We start from the raw sequence: 27,592 nt of genomic DNA, 5'->3' as shown, positions 1-27,592 counted from the left end.
AATAGTGGCTTCATAAAATGTGTTTGGCAGTTTTCCTTCCCTTTCTATTTCATGGAACAGTTTAAGGAGGGTTGGTATCAGTTCTTCTTTAAAGGTCTGATAGAATTCAGCAGAGAATCCATCAGGTCCTGGACTTTTCTTTTTGGGGAGATTCTTGATTGCTGCTTCAATTTCATTTTGTGTTATAGGTCTATTCAGGTGATTAATTTCCTCTTGGTTCAGTTTTGGATGATCATATGTATCTAGAAATCTGTCCATGTCTTTTAGATTTTCAAATTTATTTGAATATAGGTTCTCAAAGTAGTCTCTGATGATTTCCTGGACTTCCATGGTGTTTGTTGTTATCTCCCCTTTTGCATTCCTAGTTCTACTAATTTGGGTTTTTTCTCTGCACAGAAGGTTTTTAGTTTGATGCACTCCTATTGTTCTTTCCTTCTCTTAGATGCTGAGCCTTTTGAGTTCTTCTTTGGAAGTCATTCCCTATACCTACATATTCTAGTGTATTTCCAAATACTTCCTGGATTTGTTTCAAAGTCTCAGGTCTTTGATCCACTTGAGTTCATGTGGGTACAGGGTTAAAGGGAGGGATCTAGTTTCAGTCTCCATGTGGGTATTCAGTTTTCCCAGCAGCATTGTTGAAGAGGCTGTATTTTCTCCATTGTATGTTTTGGGCTTTTTTCTAAGATCAGTTGACAGTAGATACTTGGGTTTATGTCTGGATCTTCTATTCTGACCCACTGATATTCTTGTATGTGTTTATGCCAACCATGGTGTTTTTATGGTTATGGCTCTGTAGTACAGCTTAAAGTCAGATGTTGTTATGCCTCTAGCATTAGAATTTTTGTTCAGAATTTCTTTGTCTATTCAAGCTCTTTTGTGTTTCCATATGTATTTCAGGATTGATTTTCCTATTTCTGTGCAGAATGTCATTGGAATTTTGATAGGGATTGTGTTGAACATGTAAATTGCTTTTGGTAGTATGGCCATTTTCACGATGTTGATTCCGCCAATCCATGGTCATAGGTGGCTTCAATGGCAAAAGAGGGAAGATGGTGGCTAAGGTAGGGAATCAGATCTCCTAAGCTCCATGACATCAGACATGACATCTCAAGTGTGGCTCCTTGAGACTCTGGAGCCACACTTAGGTAATCTTGATTGCTCCTAGCCAAAATAATAACCACCATCACATTTGGTGCAAATAAAATTCAAAGACTGACACTTAAATCAGCCTTTAATTACACCTAACAGCCATGAAAATACACAAGGGAGGTATGAGGATAGGTAAGACACCCAAAAAACTAGATAGCAATTGTTGCCATCAATGCAGAGAAACTAAAGCAGATACTTTAAAGTAACAGCGGCCAATAGGAGAAGGGAATGAGGAACTAGAGACAAGGTTAGATCAAGAAGAATTAACCTAGAAGGTAACACACATGCAGAGGAAAGTAATATGAGTCAACTCACTGTATAGCTATCCTTATCTCTTCTAGCAAAAACACTTGGTCCTTCCTATTATTGCTCATACTCTCTCTTCAACAAAATTAGAGATAAGGGCAAAATAGTTCCTGCCTGGTAGTGAGGGGGTGGGGAGGATAGGGGATAAGGGAGGGGGCAGTGGGAAGGGGGAAGAAATGATCCAAATATTGTATGCACATATAAATAAAAGAAAAAAAGGATCAAACCTTGCAATATCCTGGACAGCTAACCCATGAAAAGCCTCCCTATGCCACGCTGCACTGAAAACAACAGTGCTATTTCTCCCTGACAGCTGGCTCCAAAGCCAGCATGAAACACCACATGATACAGGTGAGCATCACACACTACATGCAGCTCCCCTACCTAGCCACCCACCCTGGGAAAATAATGCAGATCAGCCCCTGTGTAGACTGAACCCTCCCCCAGAAAAACTGAAACCATAAAGAGCAAACTGTAATCTAAACCAACATCAGAGGATGGGGTGATGGAACACTGAACTTGCCTGGAGAACAGCAGAGGCACAAAGAGCTGATCTCTCACTGCTGAACTGTCAGGGTTGTGGCAAGGACAAAGCTCTCAGCATCAAACTCTCAGTGACTTGCCTTAAATCAGCAAAGGCTGAGACTGGGAATGGGCCAACAAGACAACCTCCTGTAGGAGCTGCTGGCACCTGGCAGTGATCAGGAGAGGCATAAAGGCTAACAGAGGAAGCAGAGTGTACAAACTAACCACTCAAAGGAGGGAAGGAGTTGAATCCTAGAGCTGATCTCTGGGACAGAGCTTAGCATTCAAAACTGAATTGCCCTACCTTGCTGGGGGAGGAGCTGACCAAACAGAGCTGCAGCTGAAGAACAACAAGGCTGCTGCCTGCTGAAAACAGCTCTGGTCACCCTGAATAAGTCAGCAATCTTATCTCACCTCACAACTACAACTAATCTTGTTGACAGAAAGTCCAAGTACCACTCACAAGCAAGTCACCTGGTGAGACCACATCAGAGATTCCACTGGAACACCAATACCAGGACTGGACACCTAAGGAATTACTCCAGAACTTTTACTAACAGACTGAACTTTCTGAGGTTCCTGTGCCTGTTGTTTTTTTATTGTGTTTCTTTTTTCTCCTTCTTTCTTTTTCTTTTTTTATTACTGTATTATTTACTCCATCATCACTATTCTCTTATCCTTATTCTCACCCTCTTCACTCTCCCTCCTTCTCCTGTACTACAATCCATTGTTCCCCCTCCCAACTATACTTTCTGCCCCTTCTAATCCACTCTTTCCCCTGTATTCACCTCCTCCTCTCATCCTCTTGCAATCTGTCACCACACTACCCATCCCTTCTACACACTCACCACCTGCTGACTAGCCTACCACACCAACTCCACACAACTTCAGCCCTCTGCAATCCTTGACACAAACACCCACCACTAAAACAACAGAAATACACCTAAATACACACAAGGGCCAAGGGCCACAAAACCCAGCACTCCCCATACGGCTTAACACACCCACACACTCATTTTCTCACCACCCCTTCTTTAGTGCCACCTTTACCAATTCCCCATAATCTATAACCAGCCTAATAACCATTATCTCCCTCAACTCTCACTGTTTATAGATATTATCATCAAGGGGTTTTTTAATAGACTACATTAACAACTGGTCTGGCATATACCTAGAACTGGTTAATGCTAATTTACACCTCCAGACCAGGGTCAAATAGACCACATCAACCTAGCTAACAACAAAGTCAGTCACAACACAAAAATTAAATCAGGGAAAGAAATCAGGCAATCAAATACACCAACTACCCTACCAAAAATATAGTGGCACAGCACCAACTGGAATTATGGGAAGAACTAGGGATGGAAATCATGCTCCTCAAAAAATAATTCAATACAGGATTGAGTGGGAAATGAAGAAAATGAATACCCAGTTCCTGGCTTCAACAAAACAATGATAAATATAATTAAGGGACTCAGAAATGCCCTCAAAGAAACCCTCAAGAAAAAAATCTCTGAGAAATCCATGGAGAAGAAAATAGACATGGCAAAACTGAATGTACAAGATGCACTAAAGAAATTTCAAAACACCAAAAATAAAGAACATGAGATGACACACAAACACAAGGGAACTCAGAGAGGACCTCAATAAATATCAAAGTAAAACTAAGGACACTATAAAAAGAGACACATGGATTAAAGAGGACTACACAAATTATAAAAGAGGAGTTGAACAAAGATTTGGAAAACCTCAGAAGAAAGAAACAAACAGAAATCCTGGAAATAAAAAGAAATCCTGGAAATAAAAAGTCCCTCTAATCAAATAAAACACACAGTGAAAGGCCACTCCAGAAGACTAGAAAAAGTTGAAGACAGAATCTAAGAGCTCAAATATAAAATACAAATTAAAGAAATAATGGAAGAAATCCTAGTCAACTCAACAGCTGTGAAAGGAATATGCAAGAATTCATATCAAAATCAAAATGAAACCTGAGAATCATGGGCATTGAAGAAGGAGAAAAGGTGCAAATCACCTTTATTATTTTAGTCAATAAAATAATAACAGAAAAGTTTCCAAATCTCAAAAGTCTTGTCCATTCAGGTACATGAAGACTCCAGGACATCCAACAGACTTGACCAAAGCACAGCCTACCCATGATGTATTATCAACAAAACAACAAGCATAGAGAACAGAGAATGAATATTGAAGTCTGCAAGAGAGAAAAAGCAAATAACATATACAGGTAAACCCATCAAAATAGCAGCAGATTGATCAATGGAAACCTTAAGAGTAAGCAGGGCAAGGAATGAGGTATTTCAGACACTGAATGAAAATAAGTTCAACCCTAGGATACTCTACCCAGAAAATATATCATTCAAAAATGATGGAGCAATAAAACTTTCACAATACACATAAACTAATGCAGTATATGACCACTAAGTCACCACTACAGAAGATTCTACAAGGAATTCCACACACAGAAGATGAAAGGATGAGAGGGTGGAAAGCATCAAATCACAGGAGAACAAAAGACAAGCAATGAAAGCTTAGCATTGATTTGTCTACACACAATCAAATCCTTAAACAACAAAAACACCTAAATGGCAGGACACCACATACCTATCAATATTAACACTGAATGTTAACAGATTCAACTCTCCCATGAAAAGAAACTGTTTGGCAAACTGAATTAAAATGCAAGATACAACAATGTTTGTTTACCAGAGGCCCATCTCATGGACAGAAATAAACACAGCTTAGGCTGAAAAATTGAAAGATTTACAAAGACAATGGCCCTCGAAAACAGGCAGGAGTAGCAATACTTCTATCAGACAAATTAGACTTCAAACTTACATTGGTCAACTGAGATAAAGAAGGACACTTCATACTAATAAAAGATGCAGTACATCAAAAGGAAATAACAATTATCAACCTATATGCAACCAATATCAGTGCACCCAATTTCATCAAATATACACGAAAGGACTTAAAAGTACCTATAGACAACAACACAGGGATAGAGAAGACTTTAATATCCCTCTATCATCTATAGATTGGTCATCCAAACAAAAAATCAACAAAGAAATCACAGAACTAAATGACACCATAAATCAAATGGACCTAACTGATATCTACAGAATATATCATCTAACAACAACACAACATACATTTTTCTCAGCAGCCAATGGAACTTTCTCCAAAATAGATCGTATCTTAGGACACAAAGCAAACCTCAGCAAACAGAAGAAAATAAAAATAACTCCCTGCATTCTATCTGATCACAATGTATTAAAACTAGAACTCAACAACAAAAACAACAGCAGAAAACACACAAATAATTGGAGGCTGAATAATACATTGCTCAACGATCAGTGGGCCATAGTAGAAATAAAAGAGGAAATAAAAAGATTCCTGGAAGCTACTGAAAATGAAAACAACACCTGCCAAAACCTATGGGACACAGCAAAGGCAATCCTAAGAGGAAAGTTATAGCTATGGGTGCATACATTTAAAGGACAGAATGATCTCAAGTAAATGAGCTAACATTATATCTCAAACTCCTAGAAAAACAAGAACAAGCAAAACCCAAAAGAAGCAGAAGAAGAGAAATAATAAAAATAAGGGCAGAAATCAATGAAATAGAGACAAAAAATAGAAAGAATCAATGAAACAAAAAGCTGATTCTTTGAAAAACTGAACAAGATTGACAAGCCCCTGGCAAATCTGACTAAAATGAGGAGGGAAAAGACCCAAATTAGCAAAATCCAAAACAAAAAAGGGGAGATAACAACAAACACCACAGAAATCCAGGGAATCATCACAGATTTCTTTAAATCTATATTCCAACCATTGCAAAGCAGTGCTAGGAATCTCTTTGTATTGCTATCCTTATCTCAACTAGCAAAAATGCTTTGTCTTTCATATTATTGTTTATACTTTCTCTTCAACAAAATTAGAAATAAGGGCAGAACAGATTCTGCCTGGAAGTGAGGGGGGAGGAGAGAGAATGAGGGGGTGGGGGTAGGGGGAGAAATGGCCCAAACAATGTATGCACATATGAATAAACAAATAAAATTTTTAAAAGAACCTATATTCCAATAAATTGGAAAATCTTAAAGAAATAGACAAATTTCTAGATACTTATGACCATCCAAAACTGAACCAAGAAGATATTAACCACCTAAACAGATCTATAACCCGTAACAAAATTGAAGCAGCAATAGAGTCTCCCAAAAAAGAAAAGTCCAGAACCCGACAGATTCTCAGCTGAATTCTACCAGACCCTCAAAGAAGTATTAATACCAACACTCTGTAAACTTTTCCATGAAATAGAAAGGAATGGAACATTCTATGAAGCCAGTATTATACTCCTCACAAAACCAGACAAGGACACATCCAAAAAGGAGAACTGTACGGCAATCTCCTTAATGAACACTGATGCAAAAATCCTCAATAAAATAATGGCTAATTGAATCCCACAGCATATCAGAAAGATCATTCACCATGACCAAGTTGGCTTCATAGCAGACATGCAGGAATGGTTCAACATATGCAAATTAATAAATGTAACAAAGCACAATAATAGAAGCAAAGACAAAAACAACCTGATCATCTCAATAGATTCAGAAAAAGCCTTTGATAAGATTCCACACCACTTCATGAAAAAGCTCTAAGAAAACTAGGAATAGAAGGCATGTACCTCAACATTATAAAGTCTATTTATGACTAAACTATAGCCAACATCACACTTAATGGAGAAAAAATGAAACCATTTCCCCTCAACTCAGGAATGAAACAAGGGTGCTCACTCTCCCCACTCCGGTTCAACATAGTCCTGGAATTCCTAGCCAGAGCAATAAGGCAAGAAAAAGAAATATAAATAGGTAAAGAAACAGCCAAAGAATCCCTATTTGCAGATGACATGATCCTATACCTCAAAGACCTAAAAAACTCTACCCAAAAACTGCTGAATACCATAAACAGCTTCATCAATGGGCAGGATACAATATCAACATGCAAAAATCAGTAAGAATTCTGTACAAAACAATGAACAAACTGAGAAAGAATACAGGAAAACAATTTCATTTATAATGGCCTAAAAAAACTAAATACTAGGAATAAACTTAATGAAGGATGTTAATAACCTCTTCAAGGAGAACTATAAACTACTGAAGAAAGAGATCAAGGAAGACTACAGAAGATGGAAAGATCTCCCATGCTCATGGATTGACAGAATCAACACAGTAAAAATGGCTATACTACCAAAAGCAATCTACATGTTCAATGCAATAGCCATCAAAATCCAATGACATTCATCACAGAGACTGAAATATCTACCCTAAATTTAATTTGAAAACACAAAAGACCACAAATAGCCAAGGCAAAACTGAGCAAAAAGAGCAATGCTAGAGGTACCACAACCCAACTTCAAACTATACTACAGAAGTATAGCAATGAAAACATCATGATACTGGCATAAAAACAGATATGAAGACCAGTGGAACAGAATAGAGGACCCAGATATCAATCCACACAGCTACACCCACCTTATTTTTGACAAAAGCACCAAAAACATAAGATGGAGGAAAGACAGCCTTTTCAACAAATATTGCTAGGAAAAGTGGCTCTCGGCATGCAGAAACTGAAACCTGATCCATGCTTGTCACCCTCTACTAGTATCAACTCAAAGTGCATTAAGGACCTTAATACTAGACTTAAAACAATGCACTTAGTACATGAAAGAGCAGGGAATACACTGGAAACAGTAAATATAAGCAAGGACTTCCTCAGTAGAACTCCATCAGCTGAGCAACTAAGAGAAAGGATAGACAAATGGGACTACATGAAATTAAAAAGCTTCTGCACAGCAAAACAAATGGTCTCTAAATTGAAGAGACCATCCAGAGTGGGAGAAAATGTTTGCTAGCTATACATAAGAGAAGGACTGACAACCAGAATATACAGACAGCTCAAAAAAGTAAACTCACCAAAAATCTATGAACAAATAAAAAAGTGGTCCACTGAACTAAACAGAACTTTTTCTAAGAAATAAATACAAATGGCCAAAAAACACCTGAAAAATTGTTCGCCATCCCTGGCCATAAAGGAACTGCAAATCTAAACCACACTAAGATTCCATCTCACCCCAGTTAGAATGGCTATCATCAAGAACACCAACAATAAATGCTGGCGAGGATGCAAGGAAAAAGGAATCCTCATGCACTGCTGAAGAAATGTAAGCTAGTACAATCACAATGGAAAACAATATGGAGGTTCCTTTAAAAACTAAACCTAGATCTGCCATATGATCAAGCAATACCACTCCTAGGTATATACACAAAGGAATGCGATTGAAGTTATTATGAAAGCACCTGCACATCCATGTTTATTCCAGCATTATTTACAATGATCAAACTATGGAAACAGCCAAGATACCCTACAACCAAAAAATGGATCAAGAAAATGTGGTATTTATACACAATGGTCTTTTACTCAGCCATAAAGAAGAATGAAATTTTGTCATTAGCAAGTAAATGGATGGAACTAAAGAACATCACCTTAAGTGAAGTTAGCCAGGCTCAGAAGGCCAAACATCACATGTTCTCCTTAATGTGCAGATTATAGACCCAAAACAAATGCAGTAATATTACTGGACATGGGTCACACACCAATGGAGGAACAAGCACAGGGGAAATAGAGAAAGGAAAGGAAACTGAAAACTTGAATGTGGCTGATGTGCTCCCTGTTGTAGTGCAAATAAAGTAATCTTAAATTGGCAGAAGCCACTATGGGAAGGGGACCAGAAAGTAGTGAAAAGTTCTGGTAGAAATGAACCAACGTGGATTGCAATACACAAGTGCATTGAAGCAACACTAAGAATCTCTCTGTATACCTATCTTTAGCTTAAACTAGCAAAAATGATATTTCTTTCTTATTATCTATTATGTTTTCTCTTCTACAAAATCAGAGAAGTGGGTGGAATGGGTTCTGCTTGGAAGTGGGGTGAGGTGGAGTGGGAGTGGGGAGGTGGCACAAACAATGTGTACACATGTGAGTAAATATAAAACTGTTAAAGAGAGAAAAATAAAACAAAAATAGTTATGTTATGCAAGTTGCAAGAAAAACCTGGCAAAAGATGCCAGTGTCAGGTCACTAGGGATCACATGTGGCACCTGCCACATATCTGGTACCAGTACTCTGCTTTTCCTCTTAACTCCTACCCATTTCCTGCCATCTTAGCTATGCCAATCTCACCAGCCACATTGTCTACAGGAATAGTCTCCATTTTTCCCTCTACTGTCTGTAGATTCTTTAATGAGCCATTGGACCCTCTTTGGAGACTTTAGGTACATAAATAGATGTCTAAATTTGGTTTTATGTGGAGTGATGAAGGTGGTAACCTCATACTTCATCATCTTGAGGATGTCATGTCAGCATGATCTTTGTAAAACAGAAGTCTGATCAATAACAAAATTGTCAATGAGAGTAAAAGTCACAGATTCTCAATGGCCTACAGGACTCTCCATTAGTGTTCCTGCTTCTCTCTCAAATTGATCTCCTACTTCTCTTCCTTAAAACATCTCTGCACATGATAATAAAGGGGCATAAGTCCTTGCACAAAGGTTAAAGTAAACCCCAAACTTAAACCTTTTCCTCCCACAGTCAGTAGTGGGACAATGTGTTCATGGTAAGACTCCTCACTTTGGTGAAACAGACACAAATTAGTTATCCACAGAGCAACCACAAGTGATATACTGACAATGAAAGCAGACACACTGTTCTCACACTGATGTCATAGGCACATTTACTCAACAATTGTCTTCCTTTGGGTCCAACAATGGATCCATAGTATAATTTCTAGAGTACAAATTTCTAGAGATGGTTGCCTTTATAGAAAGAGTGAGTGAGGAATTGAAATCATTCCTGAGAGGAGGAGAAAGAGGAAAGTAAATTAGGAATAAAGCATTGATCATAGAGTGTCATATCCCTTGGACACATGGGCAGTGGTACCCTCCTAGTAGGATTTCCTTTCTGATGAAAAGGACCTACCCTGCTGATTACTCTTTTAGTCTCACCAGAGAATATTCTGTGTGCTCCTGTTCTTGTTCTCTAGAACTGATTTAATAATGTTTGCATTGGGCTATAAAAACAGTATTTTGGGAATTGATAAAGATTTTCCATATTCTCTGAACCAGAATGTTGAACTTGATCTGAACCTCGAAAGCCGAGCATCCTTTAGAAACTGTCTTGTATGGAGCCAGCCCTACTTCTCACCATATTTCGGTTGCAAAATGAGAGGAACTTTCCTAAATTACACCTTCAACATTGAGGATATTGGCTGAGACAAAGTTATAAGAACAGATTTAGATAGTCTCCATGAAAAGCTCAAAGTTAAGGATCTCAGAAGCCACATGGTCTTGAAAACAATGGTGCCTTGGACTAGAAAGAAAAGAGAGTGAGAGAAAGAAAGAAAAGAAAGGGAGAGAGAGAGAAGGAGGGAAGGAAGGAGAAAGAAAATGAAAAAAAGAAATTACATCTCACGCATTGAGACAATTGTCATGGGAAAAGAAAATCAAAAACAGAGATTATGACCAGAGAGGAAAATAACATCTTAAGCACAAAGACCCAAGGGAAGGGATACGCACATCTGGCAAACAAGATGATCCCTAGGACACAAAGCTAGCATGGTACAAAACATCTTTTAAGGGCCATCTTTTTATATTTGTGTCCACAGTCATGGGAACCATACTGATCAGAGAACTGATGAATAATTGAACAATTAGTATAATGAGCATTTGAGAGAATTCTACCTCAGAGGCCCTGGAAATAGTGAGTCCCCAGATCCTCTCACGAGGCTACAGTTCACCAAGAATGAGGTTCAAATGTACCCTCCAAGAGGACATACATCTGATACCACATCCTCACCTTCCTTGGATATGAGTTGAACCTCCATCACCCAGGGAAAAAAGAAGCCAGGATCAACTGACCATTGAAGGTCCTGGTGTGAAAGAGGTATGTAGGGAGGGAGAGCTTTCAAAGGATGGACTTTGATAGCACAAATGGGTCAATTCAGTGAAGAGAATGCATTTTGTACAATCTGGCCCTGGTCTTTCTCAACTTTTCCTCTTTTGGCCTCATCTCATCTTGCTTCCTCTATTCTAGAACCCAGTTCTGAGGATCTCTCACCTTCATGACAGAACTGACCTCCTCTTACCGCAGAAGTCACTCAACAGTTCCAAACTAACCATCAGAGCTGATTTCCTGAAGCCCTTGAAATTACCTTCATTCTCCTCCATCAAAAATTCAAATGTCTGTTAAAATTGTTTTTGAGATTTCCTTTTATGCAAGTTTATTTTCCCTTATTGCCAGAAATTCAATAACATTTCAATGGTTAATACTATGGGCTTTCTAAATGAAACACATTAACCATCATCAATAAACATTTATCTATACATTCTAGTTGTCTGCATGGACATTTTCTCACTTACAATTTTTCAATTTATATTTCCAGTTACTGATGGTTTCTTCAGATCTCGAGGGTTTTTTTTTAATTAGGGAGGCATGGTAACTAAACTCATCAGCATGAGGAACAAATTATTAAACAAAATTAATGACTGCTTGAGTTCTATTGCCTTGAATAACAGATATTGAGTTAAACTGGGGGATTTTATTTGGAGTGAATTTTGTGTCCCTTTTTACCCTTCTTTGTGCAAACCCAGCAGCCCCATGGAAAAAAGAAACCAAACAGGAACTGGGAACTTTATCCTCCTGGGATTCACAGAGGACTCGGACCTGCAGTCTCTCCTCTTTGGGCTATTTCTGTCAATGTACTTGATCACAGTCTTTGGGAATCTGCTCATCATCCTGACAATCATCTCAGACCCCCACCTGCACACACCCATGTACTTCTTCCTCTCCAGCCTGTCCTTGGCTGACATCGCCTTCACTTCCACCACCATCCCAAAGTGCCTGCTGAATATACACACTCAGACCAAGATTATCACCTATGCAGGCTGCATCACCCAGATATTCTTTTTCATTGTGTTTGGGTGCCTGGACAATTTACTCCTGACGGTGATGGCCTATGACCGCTTTGTAGCCATCTGTCACCCTCTGCACTATGTGGTCATCATGAACTACAGGATCTGTGGGATGCTGGTTCTGGAATCCTGGTTTGTCAGTGTCATGGGCTCCTTGCCTGGAACCTTGACCATTTTAAGGCTTTCTTTTTGCACCAACACAGAAATCCCACACTATTTTTGTGACCTTCCTGAAGTCCTGAAGGTTGCCTGCTCTGACACTCTCATCAATAACATCGTGGTGTATTCTGTGACCATCATCCTGGGTGTCATCCCTCTCACTGGGATTCTCTTCTCCTATTCTCAGATTTTTACCTCCATCTTGAGGATTTCATCAGCAGATGGCAAGTACAAAGCCTTTTCCACCTGTGGGTCTCACCTCTTGGTGGTTTCCTTGTTCTATGGCACTGGCCTTGGGGTCTACCTCAGTTCTGTAGCCACAATGTCTTCTAAGATGAGTCTGATGGCCTCTGTGATGTACACCATGGTCACCCCCATGCTCAATCCCTTCATCTACACCCTCAGGAACAGGGACATGAAGGGGGCCCTCAGGAGACTCCTGGGAAACATGGGATCTGGCAGTGAAGGGGCCATGGCAGGACCCTCATGAGTAGCCATGGAAACCTACTGAGGACCAGAGAGCCTGGCAGCTTTCATCCAATGCTTTGACTATTTCTGCTTTGATGTGTTTCAAGCAAGTCATCTTTGTGTCTGCCTGTTGGATTTTCCTGCCCTAGGAACTGCTCAAAAGTTATATATTACATCACCCTTTCCACCATCTAGCAGTCATCTTTTGTTTAATGTTATCAGGCATTTTCTCAGTTATATGCAGTAATGATATTTTTCCACTGAAATGTAATAACTGTATATACTAATGGCTAGAGTGTGGCAATTCAAGTATACAATGTGTCCTGACCAAATGAGGGTACTTAGCATTTCCATCTCCTGACATATTTTTTCTTGTATTAAGAAGCTTTGAATTGCTCTCTTGAAATTTTTATAAAGTATGTCATAAATTGTTGAAAACTGCTATGCTGTAGCACATGAGAAATTATTCTTCTCATGCACCTGTATTTTGGTATCCAACCTCCCTACATCTCTCTTCTACCTCTAATCCCCTCTAATTTCTAGCGACCACTGTGCTACTCTCTTCTTTTGTGAAATCAACTTCATTAGCTTTCACATATGAGGAACAACATTCTGTATTTATTTTTACTCTTTGTAATACACCAAATTTTCAATGTTTAACACATGCTCGGAAGTGATAGGGTGGATGCCTACAGTATTGTGGAAACATTTTGCAAAGTCATTTACAGAAATTTACCAAAGTAATATGAATAAAATGAACACAGTTTTCTCCCATTATCTGATTCACTCTCCTTTCAGTGACACTAACTTTATTGAAATTTTCTACCTCTCCCTGACTGAGATTCTTTGAGTTTCTCATCCATCTTTGCAACCAAAATGCCTAAAGGAGTTCTTGGTAAAGAGTTTATGTGCACTGAATAGTTGTCAAACGGTTTGAAAATAAGATGGGTAGGTGGTTAAATATAAAATAGAGTTTGGGCCAGAAAAATGCAAACTGATTAAATTCACATAGTGTTTTACAATACAAAAGAAATTAATATTTGTTGATATCAACTCCTTCTTTCTGAATCAATTTTAAAGTCCATTGTATAATAACTTCTAATTTAGAGGATTTGATGTTTATTAATCTGATGCATCAGTATATGTGGAAGACTCCAGGAAGTTCATAATTTCTTGATGGATACAGGTTTATTACATATTTTCATGAAGAAGATAAATTTTCCCTCTTTACCCCTCCTTTTAAAATTAACTTGACTGATCATTTTTCCTAAAAACACATGGTTGAGTTGTCTTTTCATATTTGTTCTCAACTTTTGCTTAAAAATAAATCATGAGTTTGCTTGGTGTGGTGATAAAATCGACTTAAAATTAAAACGTCACATGGGAGTTATCATATATCTTCATTTCCTGTTGCTGGTGCAGCCAAGTACCAAAAGCTAGGTCATTGGAAGAACAATGAATTATCTTACAGATCTGGAGATCAGAAATCCAATATGGATCTCCCTTTGAGAAAATCAAAGTGCCTTCAGAGCTTTATTCCTCTTAGAGGTTGTAAGGCATAACCCTTTTTCTTATGTTTTCTAACTTCTAAAGGTTGACCACATTCCATGGCTGGTGGCCTCTTCTTCTATCTTGAAAGCCAGCATGGATAATTGAATCCCTCTCACTTCACATCCCTCTACCCCTGTCCTTTCTTGTTCCCTGTTCCACATGGAAGGACCCTTGAGGGATGTACTCAGGCAATCTACAATAAACATTATTTTAAGACCAAGTGATTAGCAACCTTTATTCTGCCTACACTTTTAATTCATGTTATGTTTACAAGCTCCAGGATTAGCACATGAACATCTTTGCAAGGTCGTTATTCTACATAACACATGAAGTAATACAATTTTTTGAAAGCAATGTAAGATGAACTGTGCTAGGTGGAGCATCAAGGGATGAATGTACCTTCATAATTTTTTTGCAGTACTGGAGTTTGAACTCAGGGCTTACATCTTGAGCCACTCCATCAGCCCTTTTTTTCATGATGGATTTTTTTTTCAAGCTTGTGTCTTGCAAGCTAGTTGTCCTGGTTGGCTTTTAACCTTGATCTTCCTGATCTCTGCCTTCTGAGTATCTAGGATTACAGGAATGAGCCCGTGGTGCCCAGCTTCATAATTTTCTAAATAAGATCATGTGTGGTTGTGCAGTAGTTCCTGTAACATGGGAGGCTGAGTTAGGTGTATTGCCATCCAACACAAGCCCCAGGCAAAAACATGAGACTGTATCTGTAAAATAACCACAGCAAAAAGGGCTGAAGGCATGACAAATGTGGTAGAAGCTATACTAGCTAGCACAAGACACTGAGTTAAAACCCCAGTACTTCAAAAAACTCACAAACATAATGATGAAACAAAAAAGCCAGACATATGCATACAAAAAAAAACACATGTTTTGGGATTTCATTTATATAATGTTCATAAATGGCAAAAACTGACCTATACTTTAGATTCATGGACAGTGGTAATGCTGGGTATGGGGGTTGTGTTTAGTGGGGCAAGAAGGAAGTTTGTTCTTAAACCCTGAGATGGGGAGCAAAACAACCTGGTCCCCAAGCAGAGTTTAGAACTGTATTCTTTTTCCCCACCACAGCTGAAATATATTGTATTACTATCCAAGAGTGTTATATAACTATTATCCTTAGAACTGTGATGTCTAATAATGATAGTCACTGATTCCATGTGCTGGATTAAATAAAAAATAATTAAAATTTTAGAACATTAAGTCTATTTCCAGGCCACAACTGGTACATATCATGTACTTTATTGCCATGTATGGCAAGCAGCCACCATATTGGATTGCTCGGAGAGTGAGCATCTCTGGGATTGCAGTAAATTCTGCCAATACTTCATGAACTAACTTTGCCATCAACAGATGTTCCTCTAAAGAAGAGTGCAAAGACCCCTACTGGGTGTACTACAGTAATGCTAGCACCAGTGATGAGTCAGCACAGCTCTGTCAACTGAGGTTGGAGGTGATAAAAGTCGCAAGCATGCTTATCATCCACTGCTGTGGAAGTCCTGAGTGCTGTAATTATTGATGGGATCCACAGTGGTGATGCCCCTAAGGTCTTCCCAATTTCTTTTTCTGGTACTAGGGAGGTTGGGGCAGAGGGATTCCCTCTGGGTACCCATTCTGGCTTGCAGAACAGTCATGGTAAGATTGGCAGCAGAGTCTGATGAGGAGACTAGGGGGTCACTATGGAGCTGAGAAACGAATCACAGGCATGCATGGAAGGACAATATCTCTGTAATCTGAGGTATTAATGGCATTAGTACACAGAGTTCAAGTGCCCCACTGCCACATTGGTGACAGTATGCAAGTTATGGATTCTTGTGAGTAGTCAGTGGTCCAATATGGAAGCCCAGGCATGCATAGGATTATATGGCCATTGAATCAAAATACAGCTTAGCTCCCTATGGCAACTGAGCCAGTGCCCAGAGCATGGACACACAGAGGGAGAGACTGGCTCTGGGAACCAAAGTGAAAACTACATCATTATTGAAATGGTTCAGTTTTCAGAGATATGGACAGGTTCAAGTTCAGCCACAGAGCCAGGGTCCGGTGTATGGACACTTGCAGGGAAGTGACATCTTGAGAGTCAGGGCACATGCAAGGTAAAGACTGGACAGCTCCTTTTTCAAAATGGATCAACAGCAGCTACATCATAGGTGAAAAGAAGGTTACAGCCACTTCCTCCTATCTGGCATTCCCCAGTAGGAATGGTATCTGGTGACCTCAAATACAAAAGATGGCAGGGTCAGACTACAAGGGATCACATGAGGCTCCTGTCACATGGCTACTACAAATGCCCATGCTTTTCCTCTTACCTCCTACCCATCTTAGCTCTGTCCATCTCACCAGTCACCCTCTCTACAGGAATATACTCCAATTTTCCCTCCACTGTCTGCATCTTCTTTAAAGAGCCATTGGACACTCTTTGGCATGCTTAGGTACATAGATCGATGTCTATATTTGGTTTTGTGTAGGGAGATGAAAGTGGTAACCTCTTTCTTCATCATCTTGAGGATGTCATGTCAGCATGATCTTTCTAAAACAGAAGTCTGAACAATGATTCTTCTACTCTAAAACAAAATTATCACTAAAAATAAAAGTCACAAGGATCCAAGATGGTGAGTATGGCACAGAAGCTGACAGCGTGAGCTCCAAAACTCCAAAACCTCCCTGAGATGCTGGAGCCACACTTGGCAAAAAATAAAGTAGCAAGGAGAATCAAAACTTCAACATCCTGAATCCTAGCCCATGGAAAGATTCACCACACCATATTACACTGAGAAAACTGGAGAGCTGCCATGCCACCAGAAGCTGGCTCCAACCTGCTTTGGAGACATTTTGCAGACCAACAGGATTCAGAAGGAAATGAAGAAAACAGATATCCAGTTCCAGACTCCAACAAAACAAAGATAAATGATCCCAAGGAACACAATAACACCAACAAAACACTCTCAAAGAAGAAATTCTGCAAGTAATCACTGAGAATTTCATGGACATGTTGCTAGACATGGTTAACCAAAACATACAAGAGGTATTCAAGAAATTTCAATGGACATCGATCTACCATTTGATCCAGCAATACCACTCTTGGGGATATACCCAAAAGACTGTTACTCCAGAGGCACCTGCACATCCATGTTTATTGAGGCACTATTCACAATAGCCAACTTATGGAAACAGCCAAGATGCCCCACCACTGATGAATAGATTAAGAAAATGTGGTATCTATACACAATGGAATTTTATGCAGCCATGAAGAAGAAAGAAATGTTATCATTCGCTGGTAAATGGATGGAATTGGAGAACATCATTCTGAGTGAGGTTAGCCTGGCTCAAAAAACCAAAAATCGTATGTTCTCCCTCATATGTGGACATTAGATCAAGGGCAAACACAACAAGGGGATTGGACTATGAGCACATGATAAAAGCGAGAGCACACAAGGGGGGGTGAGGATAGGTAAGACACCTAAAAAACTAGCTAGCATTTGTTGCCCTTAACGCAGAGAAACTAAAGCAGATACCTTAAAGCAACTGAGGCCAATAGGAAAAGGGGAACAGGTACTAGAGAAAAGGTTAGATCAAAAAGAATTAACCTAGAAGGTAACACCCACACACAGGAAATCAATGTGAGTCAATGCCCTGTATAGCTATCCTTATCTCAACCAGCAAAAACCCTTGTTACTTCCTATTATTGCTTATACTGTCTCTACAACAAAATTAGAAATAAGGGCAAAATAGTTTCTGCTGGGTATTGGGGGGGGAGAGGGAGGGGGCGGAGTGGGTGGTAAGGGAGGGGTGGGGGCAGGGGGGAGAAATGAACCAAGCCTTGTATGCACATATGAATAATAAAAGAAAAATGAAAAAAAAAAAGAAATTTCAAGACACCAAAACTAAAGAATACGAGAAGACATAGAAACAAATAAATGAACTCATAGGAGCCATAAATGAACACCAAAGTGAAACAGAGAACACTATAAATACATAAATAAATGAATTACAGATGAAAATAGACAATATTAAAGAGGAAGTGACCCATGATATGGAAAATCTCAGAAAAAAAGAATGAAACAGAAATACAAAACACAATGGAAAGCCACTCCAACAGACTAGAACATACAGAAAACACAATCTCAGAACTTGAAGATAAAATGGAAATTAAAGGAAAAACTAAAGAGCTATTAGTCAAACAACTCAAGACCTGTGAAAGGTATATGCAAGACTCACTGACTCCATCAAAAGGCCAAACCTGAGAATCATGGCCATTGAAAAAGGAGAAGTGCAAGCAAAAGGGATTCATAATATATTCAACAAGTAACAAGAGAAACTTTCCCAAACCTAAAGAAAGCTATCCCATTCAGGTACAGGAAGCTGCCAGGACACCAAACAGACTTGACCAAAATAGAACTGCCCCATGACATATTATCATTAAAATAGCAAGCACAGAGAATAGAGAAAGAATGTTGAAGGCTGTAAGAGAGAAAAAAAAACATACAAAAGTAAGCTCATCAAAATTACAGCAGACTTGTCAATGGAAACCTTAAAATCAAGAAGACAATGTAGTGTGGTATTCTGGGCACTAAATGAAAACAACTTCAACCCTAGGATACTCTACCCAGTAAAACTATCATTCAAAATAGATGGATCAATAAGAGTTTTCCAAGATAAACACAAACTAAAACAATATGTGACCATCAAGTCACCACTACAAAAAATTCTTCAAGGACTTCTGCACATAGAAAATGAAAGCAAATAAAACCATGAGAGGACAGGCAATATCAAACCACAAAAGAAAAGGCAAGGAATCAGAGAGTAACATTAATTCAGCTGCACACAATCAAACCCTCAAACAACAAAAACAACTAAATGTAGTGAAAATGGCTTCACTACCAAAAGCATTCTACATGTTTAATGCAATTCCCATCAAAATCCCAATCACGTTCATCACAGAGATGGAAAAGTACCCTAAAATTCATTTTGAAACACAAGAGACCACAAATAGCCAAGGCAATACTCAGTCAAAAGAACAATGCTGGAGGTATCACAATACCTGACTTCAAACTATATTACAAATCAATAGTAATAAAAACAGCATGGTTCTGCCACAAAAACAGACGAAGACCAGTGGAACAAAATAGAGGACCCAGATATGAATCCACACAACTATACCCACCTTATTTTTGACAAAGGCACTAAAAATATACGATGGAGAAAAGACAGCCTAGTCAACAAATGTTGTTGGGAAAAGTGTTTATCCATCTGCAAAAAACTGAAATTAGATCCATGTTTATCACCCTGTACTAGTATCAACTCACAATGGATCAAGGACCTTAATGTCAGGCCTGAAACTCTACAGTTGGTACAGAAAAGATCAAGAAACACTCTGGAAGTACAGGTATAGACAAATACTTCCTCAATAGAACCCCAGCAGCTCAGCAACTAAAGAGAGAGTATAAACAAATGGGACTTCATAAAACTAAAAAGCTTCTGCACAACAAAAGAAATGGTCTCTAAACTGAAGAGACCACCCACAGAGTGGGAGAAAATATTTGCTAGCTATACATCAGACAAAGGACTGATAACCAGAATATGCAGGAAACTCAAAAAACTAAACTCTCCCAAAATCAATGAACCAATAAAGAAATGGGCAACTGAACTAAACAGAACTTTTTCAAAAGAAGAAATGCAAATGGTCAAAAAACACATGAGACAATGTTCACCATCTCTAGCCATAAAAGAAATGCAAATCAAAACCATACTAGGATTCCAACTCACCCCTGTTAGAATAGCCATCATCAAAACACCAACAACAACAGGTGTTGGCAAGGATATGGGGGGAAAGGAACCCTCATACTCTGCTGGTGGGAATGCAAGCTAGTGCAACCACTCTGGAAAAAAAAATTTGGAGGCTTCTTAAAAATCTAAACATAGATCTGCCATATCATCCAGCAACCCCACTCCTGGGGATATACCCAAAAGCAACGTGACACAGGTTACTCCAGAGGCACTTCTTTATTGCAGAGCTATTCACAATAGCCAAGTTATGGAAACAGCCAAGATGCCCCACTACTGACTGATTAAGAAAATGTGGTATTTATACACAATGGAATTTTAGTCAGCCATGAAGAAGAATGAAATCTTATCATTACAAGTAAATGGATGGAATTGGAGAACATTATCCTGATCGAGGTTAGCCAGGCTCGGAAGACCAAAAATCATATGCTTTCCCTCATATGCAGACTTTAGATCTAGAGCAAATACAGCAATGTGGTTGGACTTGGGGCACATGATAAGGGGAGAGCACACACGGGAGATATGGGGGTAGGTAAGAAACCCAAAACATGATAGTATGTGATGTCCTCACTGCAGAGGAGCTAATACAGAAATCTTAAAGCAACAGAGGTCAATATGAGAAGGGGATCAGGAACTAGAGAAAAGGTCAGTTAGAGATTAATAAACTTGCGTTGTAACACATTTGGACGTGGAAGAAATGCTAGGAATCTCTCTGTATAGCTATCCTCATCTAAACTAGCAAAACTGCTTTGTCTTTCTTATTATTGCTTATACTTTCTCTTCAACAAAATTAGAGATAAGAGCAGAACAGATTCTGCCTGGAAGTGAGGGGGGGGCTGGAGGAAGGGGGAAAATGGGGGGGGTGGGGAGAAAAGGCCCAAACAATGTATGCACATATGAATAAACAAATAAAAAATAAAATAAATATTAAAAAAAAGCTAAATGACAGGAATCACCACATACTTATCAATATTAACACTAAATGTTAATGGACTTAACTTCCCCATCAAAAGACACTGTCTGGCAAACTGGATTGAAAAGGAGGGTTCAACAATCTGTTGTTTACAGTAGACCCATCTCATTGACAGAAACAAGCACTGGCTTAGGGTGAAAGTCTGAAGAAGATTTACCAAGCCAATAGTACCCGAAAACAGGCAGGACTAGCAACACTTATCTAGGACAAAGTTGACTTCAAACTTACATTGATCAAATGAGATAAGAAGGACACACTGATAAAATGGGAAATACACCAAAAGGAAATAACAATTATCAACCTATATGCACCCAACGTCAGCACACCCAATTTCATCAAACATACTCTGAAGGACCTAAAAGCATTTATAGATGCCAACACAGTGGTAGTGGGAGACTTAATACCCCCTATCACCAACTGATAGGTCATCCAAACAAAAAATCTGCAAAGAAATTCTAGAACTACATCACAACATAGATCAATTGGACCTAGCTGATGGCTACAGAATATTTCATCCCACTTCTGCACAATATACATTCTTCTCAGCAGCCCATGGAACTTTCTCCAAAATTGATCATATCTTAGGGCACAAAGCAAGCCTCAGCAAATTTAAGAAAGTAGAAATTATACCATGCATTCTATCTGATCACAATGCATTAAAACTAGAATTCAACAACAAAAACAACAGTGAAAAACATGCAAACAATTGGAAGCTGAACAACACATTGCTCAATTATCAGTGGGTCATCCATGAAATAAAAGAGGAAATTGAAAGGCTCCTGGAAGTTAATGAAAATGAAAACATGACCTACCACAACCTGTGGGACACAGCAAAGGCTGTCCTAGGAGGAAAGTTTATAGCCATGAGTGCATATATTAAAAGGACAGAAAGATCTCAAATCAATGACCTAATGATACATCTCAAACTCCTAGAAAAACAAGAACAATCAAAACCCAAAACAAGCAGAAGGAGAGAAATAATAAAAAATAAGGGTTGAAATTAATGAAATAGAAACCAAAAAAAACATGCAAAGAATCAACTAAACAAAAAGATGGTTCTTTGAAAAAATAAACAAGATTGACAGTCCCCTGGCAAACCTGACTAAAATGAGGAGAGAAAAAACCCAAATCAGTAAAATCAGAAATGCAGAAGGGGAGATAACAACAAACACCAGAGAAATCCAGGAAATCATCAGAGACTGCTTTGAGAAACTACATTCCAATAAATTTGAAAATCTTGAAGAAATGGACAATTTCTAGACTCTTAGGACCACCCAAATCTGAACCAAAAGGATATTAATTACCTGAATAGATCTATAACACAAAATGAAATTGAAGCAGCAATAAAGAGTCTCCCAAAAAATAAAAGTCCAGAACCTGATGGATTCTCTGCTGAATTCTATCAGACCTTTAAAGAAGAACTAATACCTACTCTCCTTAAACTTTTCCATGAAATAGAAAGGGATGGAACACTGCCTCACTCATTTTACAAAGTCAGCATTACACACATCCCAAAACCAGACAAAGACACCATAATCCAATCTCTTTAATGAACATCAATGCAAAAATCCTCAACAAAATAATGGCAAACTGAATCCAACAACATATCAGAAAGATCATTCACCATGACCAAGTTGGCTTCATCCCAGGGATGCAGGGACAGTTCAACATAGGCAAATCTATAAATGTAATACAGCGCATTAATAGAAGCAAAGACAAAAACCACTTAATCATCTCAATAGACACAGAAAAAGCCTATGATAAGATCCAACACCATCTCATGATAAAAGCTCTAAGAAAACTAGGAATAGAAGGAATTTACCTCAACATTGTAAAGGTTATATATGACAAACCTATAACCAACATCATACTTAATGGAGAAAAGCTGAAACCATTTCCCCTAAACTCAGGAATGAGGAAAGGGTGCCCACTATCCCCACTCCTATTCAACCAAGTCCTGGACTTCCTAGTTAGAGCAATTAAGCAAGAAGAAGAAATAAAAGGATTACAAATAGGTAAAGAAACTGTCAAAATATCCCTATTTGCAGACGACATGATCCTATATTTAAAAACCCAAAAAAGACTTTACCCAAAAACCCCTAGATACCATAAACAGCTACAGCAAGGTGGCAGGATACAAAATCAACTTACTAAAGTCATTAACTTTTCTATACACCAACAACATAAAAACTGAGAAAGAATATATGGAAACCATTCCACTTACAATAGCCTCAAAAAAGCCATATACCTAGGAGTAAACTTAACAAAGAATGTGAATGACATTTACAAGGAAAACTACAAACCCCTGAAGAAAGAGATCAAGGAAGACTATAGAAGGTACAGAGATCTCCCACACTCATAGATTGGTAGAATCAACATAGCAAAAATGGCTATACTACCAAAATCAATCTACATGTTTAATGCAATTTCCATAAAAATCCCCATGACATTCATCACAGCGATGGAAAAATCTACCTTAAAGTTCATTTGGAAACACAAGAGACCATGAATAGCCAAGGCAATACTCAGCAAAAAGAGCAATGCTGGAGGTATCACGATACCCGACTTCAAACTATATTTACAAAGCAACACAATAAAAACAGCATGGTACTGGCACAAAAACAGATATGAAGACCAGTGGAACAAAATAGAGGACCCAGATATGACCCACACAGCTATGCCCACCTTATTTCTGGCAAAGGTGCCAAAGACATATGATGGAGAAAAGACAGCCTAGTCAACAAATGTTGCTGGGAAAAGTAGTTATCTGTAGGCAAAAAACTTGAAACTAGATCCATGTTTATCACCCTGTACTAGTATCAACTCACAATGGATCAAGGACCGTAATATCAGACCCAAAACTCTGAAGTTAGTACAGGAAAGAGCAGGGAATACTCTGGAAGCAATAGGTATAGACAAGGACTTCCTCAGTAGAACCCCAGCAGCTCAGCAACTAAGAGAAAGGATGGGCAAATGGGACTACATAAAATTAAAAAGCTTCTGCACAATAGAAATGGTGTCTAAACTGAAGAGACCACCCACAGAGTGGGAGAAAATATTTGCCAGCTATACATCAAAGGACTGATAACCAGAATATACAGGGCACTCAAAAAACTAAACTCCCTCAAAATCAATGAACCAATAAAGAAATGGGCAACTGAACTAAACAGAACTTTTTCCAAAGAAGAAATTCAAATGGTCAAAAAAAATATGAAAAAATGCTCACCATCTCTGGCCATAAAGGAAATGGAAATCAAAACCACACTAAGATTCCACCTCACCCCTGTTAGAACAGCTATCATCAAAAACACCACCAAGAACAGGTGTTGGCAAGAATGCGAGGAAAAAGGAACACTTGTACACTGCTGGTGAGAATATAAGGTAGTGCAACCACTCTGGAAAACAATATTGAGGCTTCTTAAAAATCTAAACATAGATCTGCCATATGATCCAGCAATCCCACTCCTGGGGATATACCCAAAGGAATGCAACTCAGGTTACTCCAGAGGCATCTGCACACCTATGTTTATTGCAGCACTATTCACAATAACCAAGATATGGAAACAGCCAAGATGTCCCACTACTGATGAATGGATTACAAAAACGTGGTATTTATACACAACGCAATTTTACTCAGCCATGAAAAAAAGTAAAATCTTATCATTTGCAAGTAAATGGGTGGAACTCGACAACATCATCCTGAGTGATGTTAGCCAGGCTCAGAAGACCAAAAATCATATGTTCTCCCTCATATGTGGATTTTAGATTGGTCAAAGGCAGTAAGGTTGTTAGACTTGGGTCACACACTAAGGGGAGAGCACATACGGGAGGAATGGGGATAGGTAGGAAACCCAAAACTTGAAAGTGTTTGATGTCCCCACTGCAGAGGAGCTAATACAGTAACCTTAAAGTGACAGAGGTCAATATGGGAAGGTGACCAGGAAGTAGTGAAGAAGTCAGGAAGAGATGAATCAATTCAGGTTGTAACACACTTGTGCACAGAATCAATGTTGGGAATCTCTCTGTATGGCTATCCTTATTTCAACTAGCAAAAACTCTTTGTCTTTCTTATTATTGCTTATGTCTTCTCTTCAACAAAATTGGAGAAAAGGGAAGAGCAGGTTCTGCCTGGAAGTGAGGGGGGATGGGGAGGATAGGGGACAAGGAGGAGAAATGACCCAAACAATGTATGTATATATGAATATATGAATAAAGAGAAAAAAGAATAAAAGTTACAGATTCTCAATGGCCTACAAGACTCTCCATGAGATGTTCCTGCCTCTTTCTGAGATTAATCTCTGACTTTTCCTCCCAAAAACATCTTTATGCAGGATGACAATGAGACATAATTCCTTGCACAAATGTTAAAGTGAAACCAGATATAGACCTTTTCCTCCCAGAGCAACTAGAGACTGTGTTCATGGTAAGACTCCTGACATTGACAAAATAGATACAAATCAATACTCCACATAGAACCACATCTGATATATTGTTTTTTCACTTTATTTTTATTATGATTTATTCATTGTTCAAGGGGGATTCATACTGACAATTCTGTTTAGGCTTATATCGTACATTAGTTACAATGCCCCCATAATCTCTTCCCCTCAACCCCCTCCTCATCTCTCTTAAAGCAATTGCAAGACATTTCTTTGTTCTATTTCATATAGTTATCTGAAGTCCATCAACCATATACCCTCATCTTAATCTCCTTCAGTCACCCCTGAACACTAGTACCCCACACACTTATACCTATTTTACAGACCTTTCTGCCATTATTAACATTTAAGTTGATATTCAAAGGAGTTTCTTAATATATTTCTGCTAGGTTATACTTTATTTTAGTCTGTTCAGCTCCTTCCATTACTCTCCATTACCCCTTTACCTCCCACTCCCATTTTTCAACAGCTTCCAACACATATCCATATATCCTCTACCTTCACAGATATTATGTTTATGATATTACTGGTCCTCTACAATTCTTTTTTTCTTTCTCTCTTTCTCTGAGTCCCATAGACTAGTTCCACTATTACCAACATGTTCTACATAAAAGTTTGTCTATGATCATCTTTGTTTCTGTCTATATGTTTATCTCTTGGATCTATCTTCCACAGATGAGAGAAAACATGCAGCCTTTGCCTTTCTGATCCTGGCTTACTTCATTTAACTTGATGTCCTCCAATTGCATCCATTTACCTTCAAACTGAATACCATTATTCTTATGGCTGAGTAAAACTCAGGTTCATACACACAATTTCTTGATCAATTCATCAGTTGTAGGGCATCTGGGTTGTTTTCACAGCTTGGCAATTGTGAATGGTGTGGCAAAGAAAATCAGTGTACAAGTGTCTCTGTTGTATCCTGACTCAAGTTCCATTGGGTAGATGCCCAGAAGAGGTATCACTGGATCATTTGACAGTTATATCTTTAGCTTCTTGAGGAATCTCCATACTGCTTTCCACAGTGGTTGTACTAATTTGCATTCCCACCAGCAATGTATAAGTGTTCCAGATTCACAGCCTCCTTGCCAGCATTTGTTGTTGTTACTGCCCTTGAATATGGCCATTCTAACAGACATGAGATGAAATCAAAGTGTTGTTTTAATTTGCATCTCATTTATAACCAGGGAAGTTGAACACTTCTTCATGTATTTACTTTCCATTGGCACCTCTTCCTTTGAGAATTCTCTGTTTAATTCATGTGCCCAATTCTTCATTGGGATGTTGATTCCTTGGAGGTTGAGATTTTTGTGTTCCCTATCAATTCTGGACATTAGTCCCTTATCAGATGAGTACCTGGGAAAGATTTTCTCCCATTCTGTGGAAGAGTCTAGTGACTGTTTCTTTTGCTGTGTACAAGCTGTTTAGTTGGTGCACTCTCATTTGTTCATTCTTTCTCTTAGATACTGAGCCTTTTGAGTTCTACTTAAGAAGTCACTCCCTATGCCTGTATGCACCAGTGTATTTCCTAATACTTCCTGGATTTGTTTCAAAGTTTTAGGTCTTTGATCCACTTTGAGTTGACTTAGGTACAGGGTGAAAGACAGGGATATATTTTCAATCTTTTACATGTGTATATTCAGTTTTCCCAGCAGCATTTGTGAAAGAGGTCATCTTTTCTCCATCGTATGTTTGGGGCTTTTTGTCTCAGATCAGTTGATGGTAGATGCTTCGGTTTATGTCTGGATCTTCTATTCTAAACCACTGATATTCCTGTATGTTTGTGTGCCAATACCATGGTGTTTTTATTGTGATGGCTCTGCAGTATAGTTTAAAGTCAGATATTGTGATACCTCCAGCATTAGACTTTTTGTTCAGAATTACTTGGGCTATTGAAGCTCTTTTGTGTTTCCATATGTATTTCAGGATTGATTTTTCGATTTCTGTGCAGAATGTCATTGGAATTTTGATAGGGATTGTGTTGAACGTGTAGATTGCTTTTGGTAGTATGGCCATTTTCACAATATTGATTCCTCCAATCCATTGTCATTGGTGCCCTCAATGGCTAAAGATGGAAAATGGTGGCTAAGGTAAGGAATCAGATCTCCTAAGCTCTGTGACTTCAGAAACCTCCTTGAGATGCTAGAGCCACACTTGGGTAATACTGATTGCTCCTAGCCAAAATA

The 27,592-nt window shown here is 38.6% G+C and overlaps 1 protein-coding gene across 1 annotated transcript; it reads left to right on the top strand.

The window, feature by feature from the left end:
• The first annotated feature begins 11,706 nt into the window (after positions 1 to 11,706).
• Positions 11,707 to 12,669, top strand: LOC141416113 (olfactory receptor 7C2-like). Its single transcript, XM_074053251.1, has one exon. The coding sequence runs from the start codon at positions 11,707 to 11,709 to the stop codon at positions 12,667 to 12,669; it is 963 nt and encodes a 320-aa protein (XP_073909352.1).
• The last annotated feature ends 14,923 nt before the right edge of the window (positions 12,670 to 27,592 follow it).

The sequence above is a fragment of the Castor canadensis genome, chromosome 14 (genome assembly GCF_047511655.1).
Source record: "Castor canadensis chromosome 14, mCasCan1.hap1v2, whole genome shotgun sequence".
NCBI classification, from domain to species: domain Eukaryota; kingdom Metazoa; phylum Chordata; class Mammalia; order Rodentia; family Castoridae; genus Castor; species Castor canadensis.
The sequence above is the reverse complement of the archived record's forward strand: the minus strand, read 5'-3'. Positions and strand labels throughout refer to the sequence as shown.

Coding starts and splice junctions, on each gene's coding strand:
- LOC141416113 (XM_074053251.1), top strand. CDS start 11,707: ATGGAAAAAAGAAACCAAACAGGAACTGGGAACTTTATCCTCCTGGGA.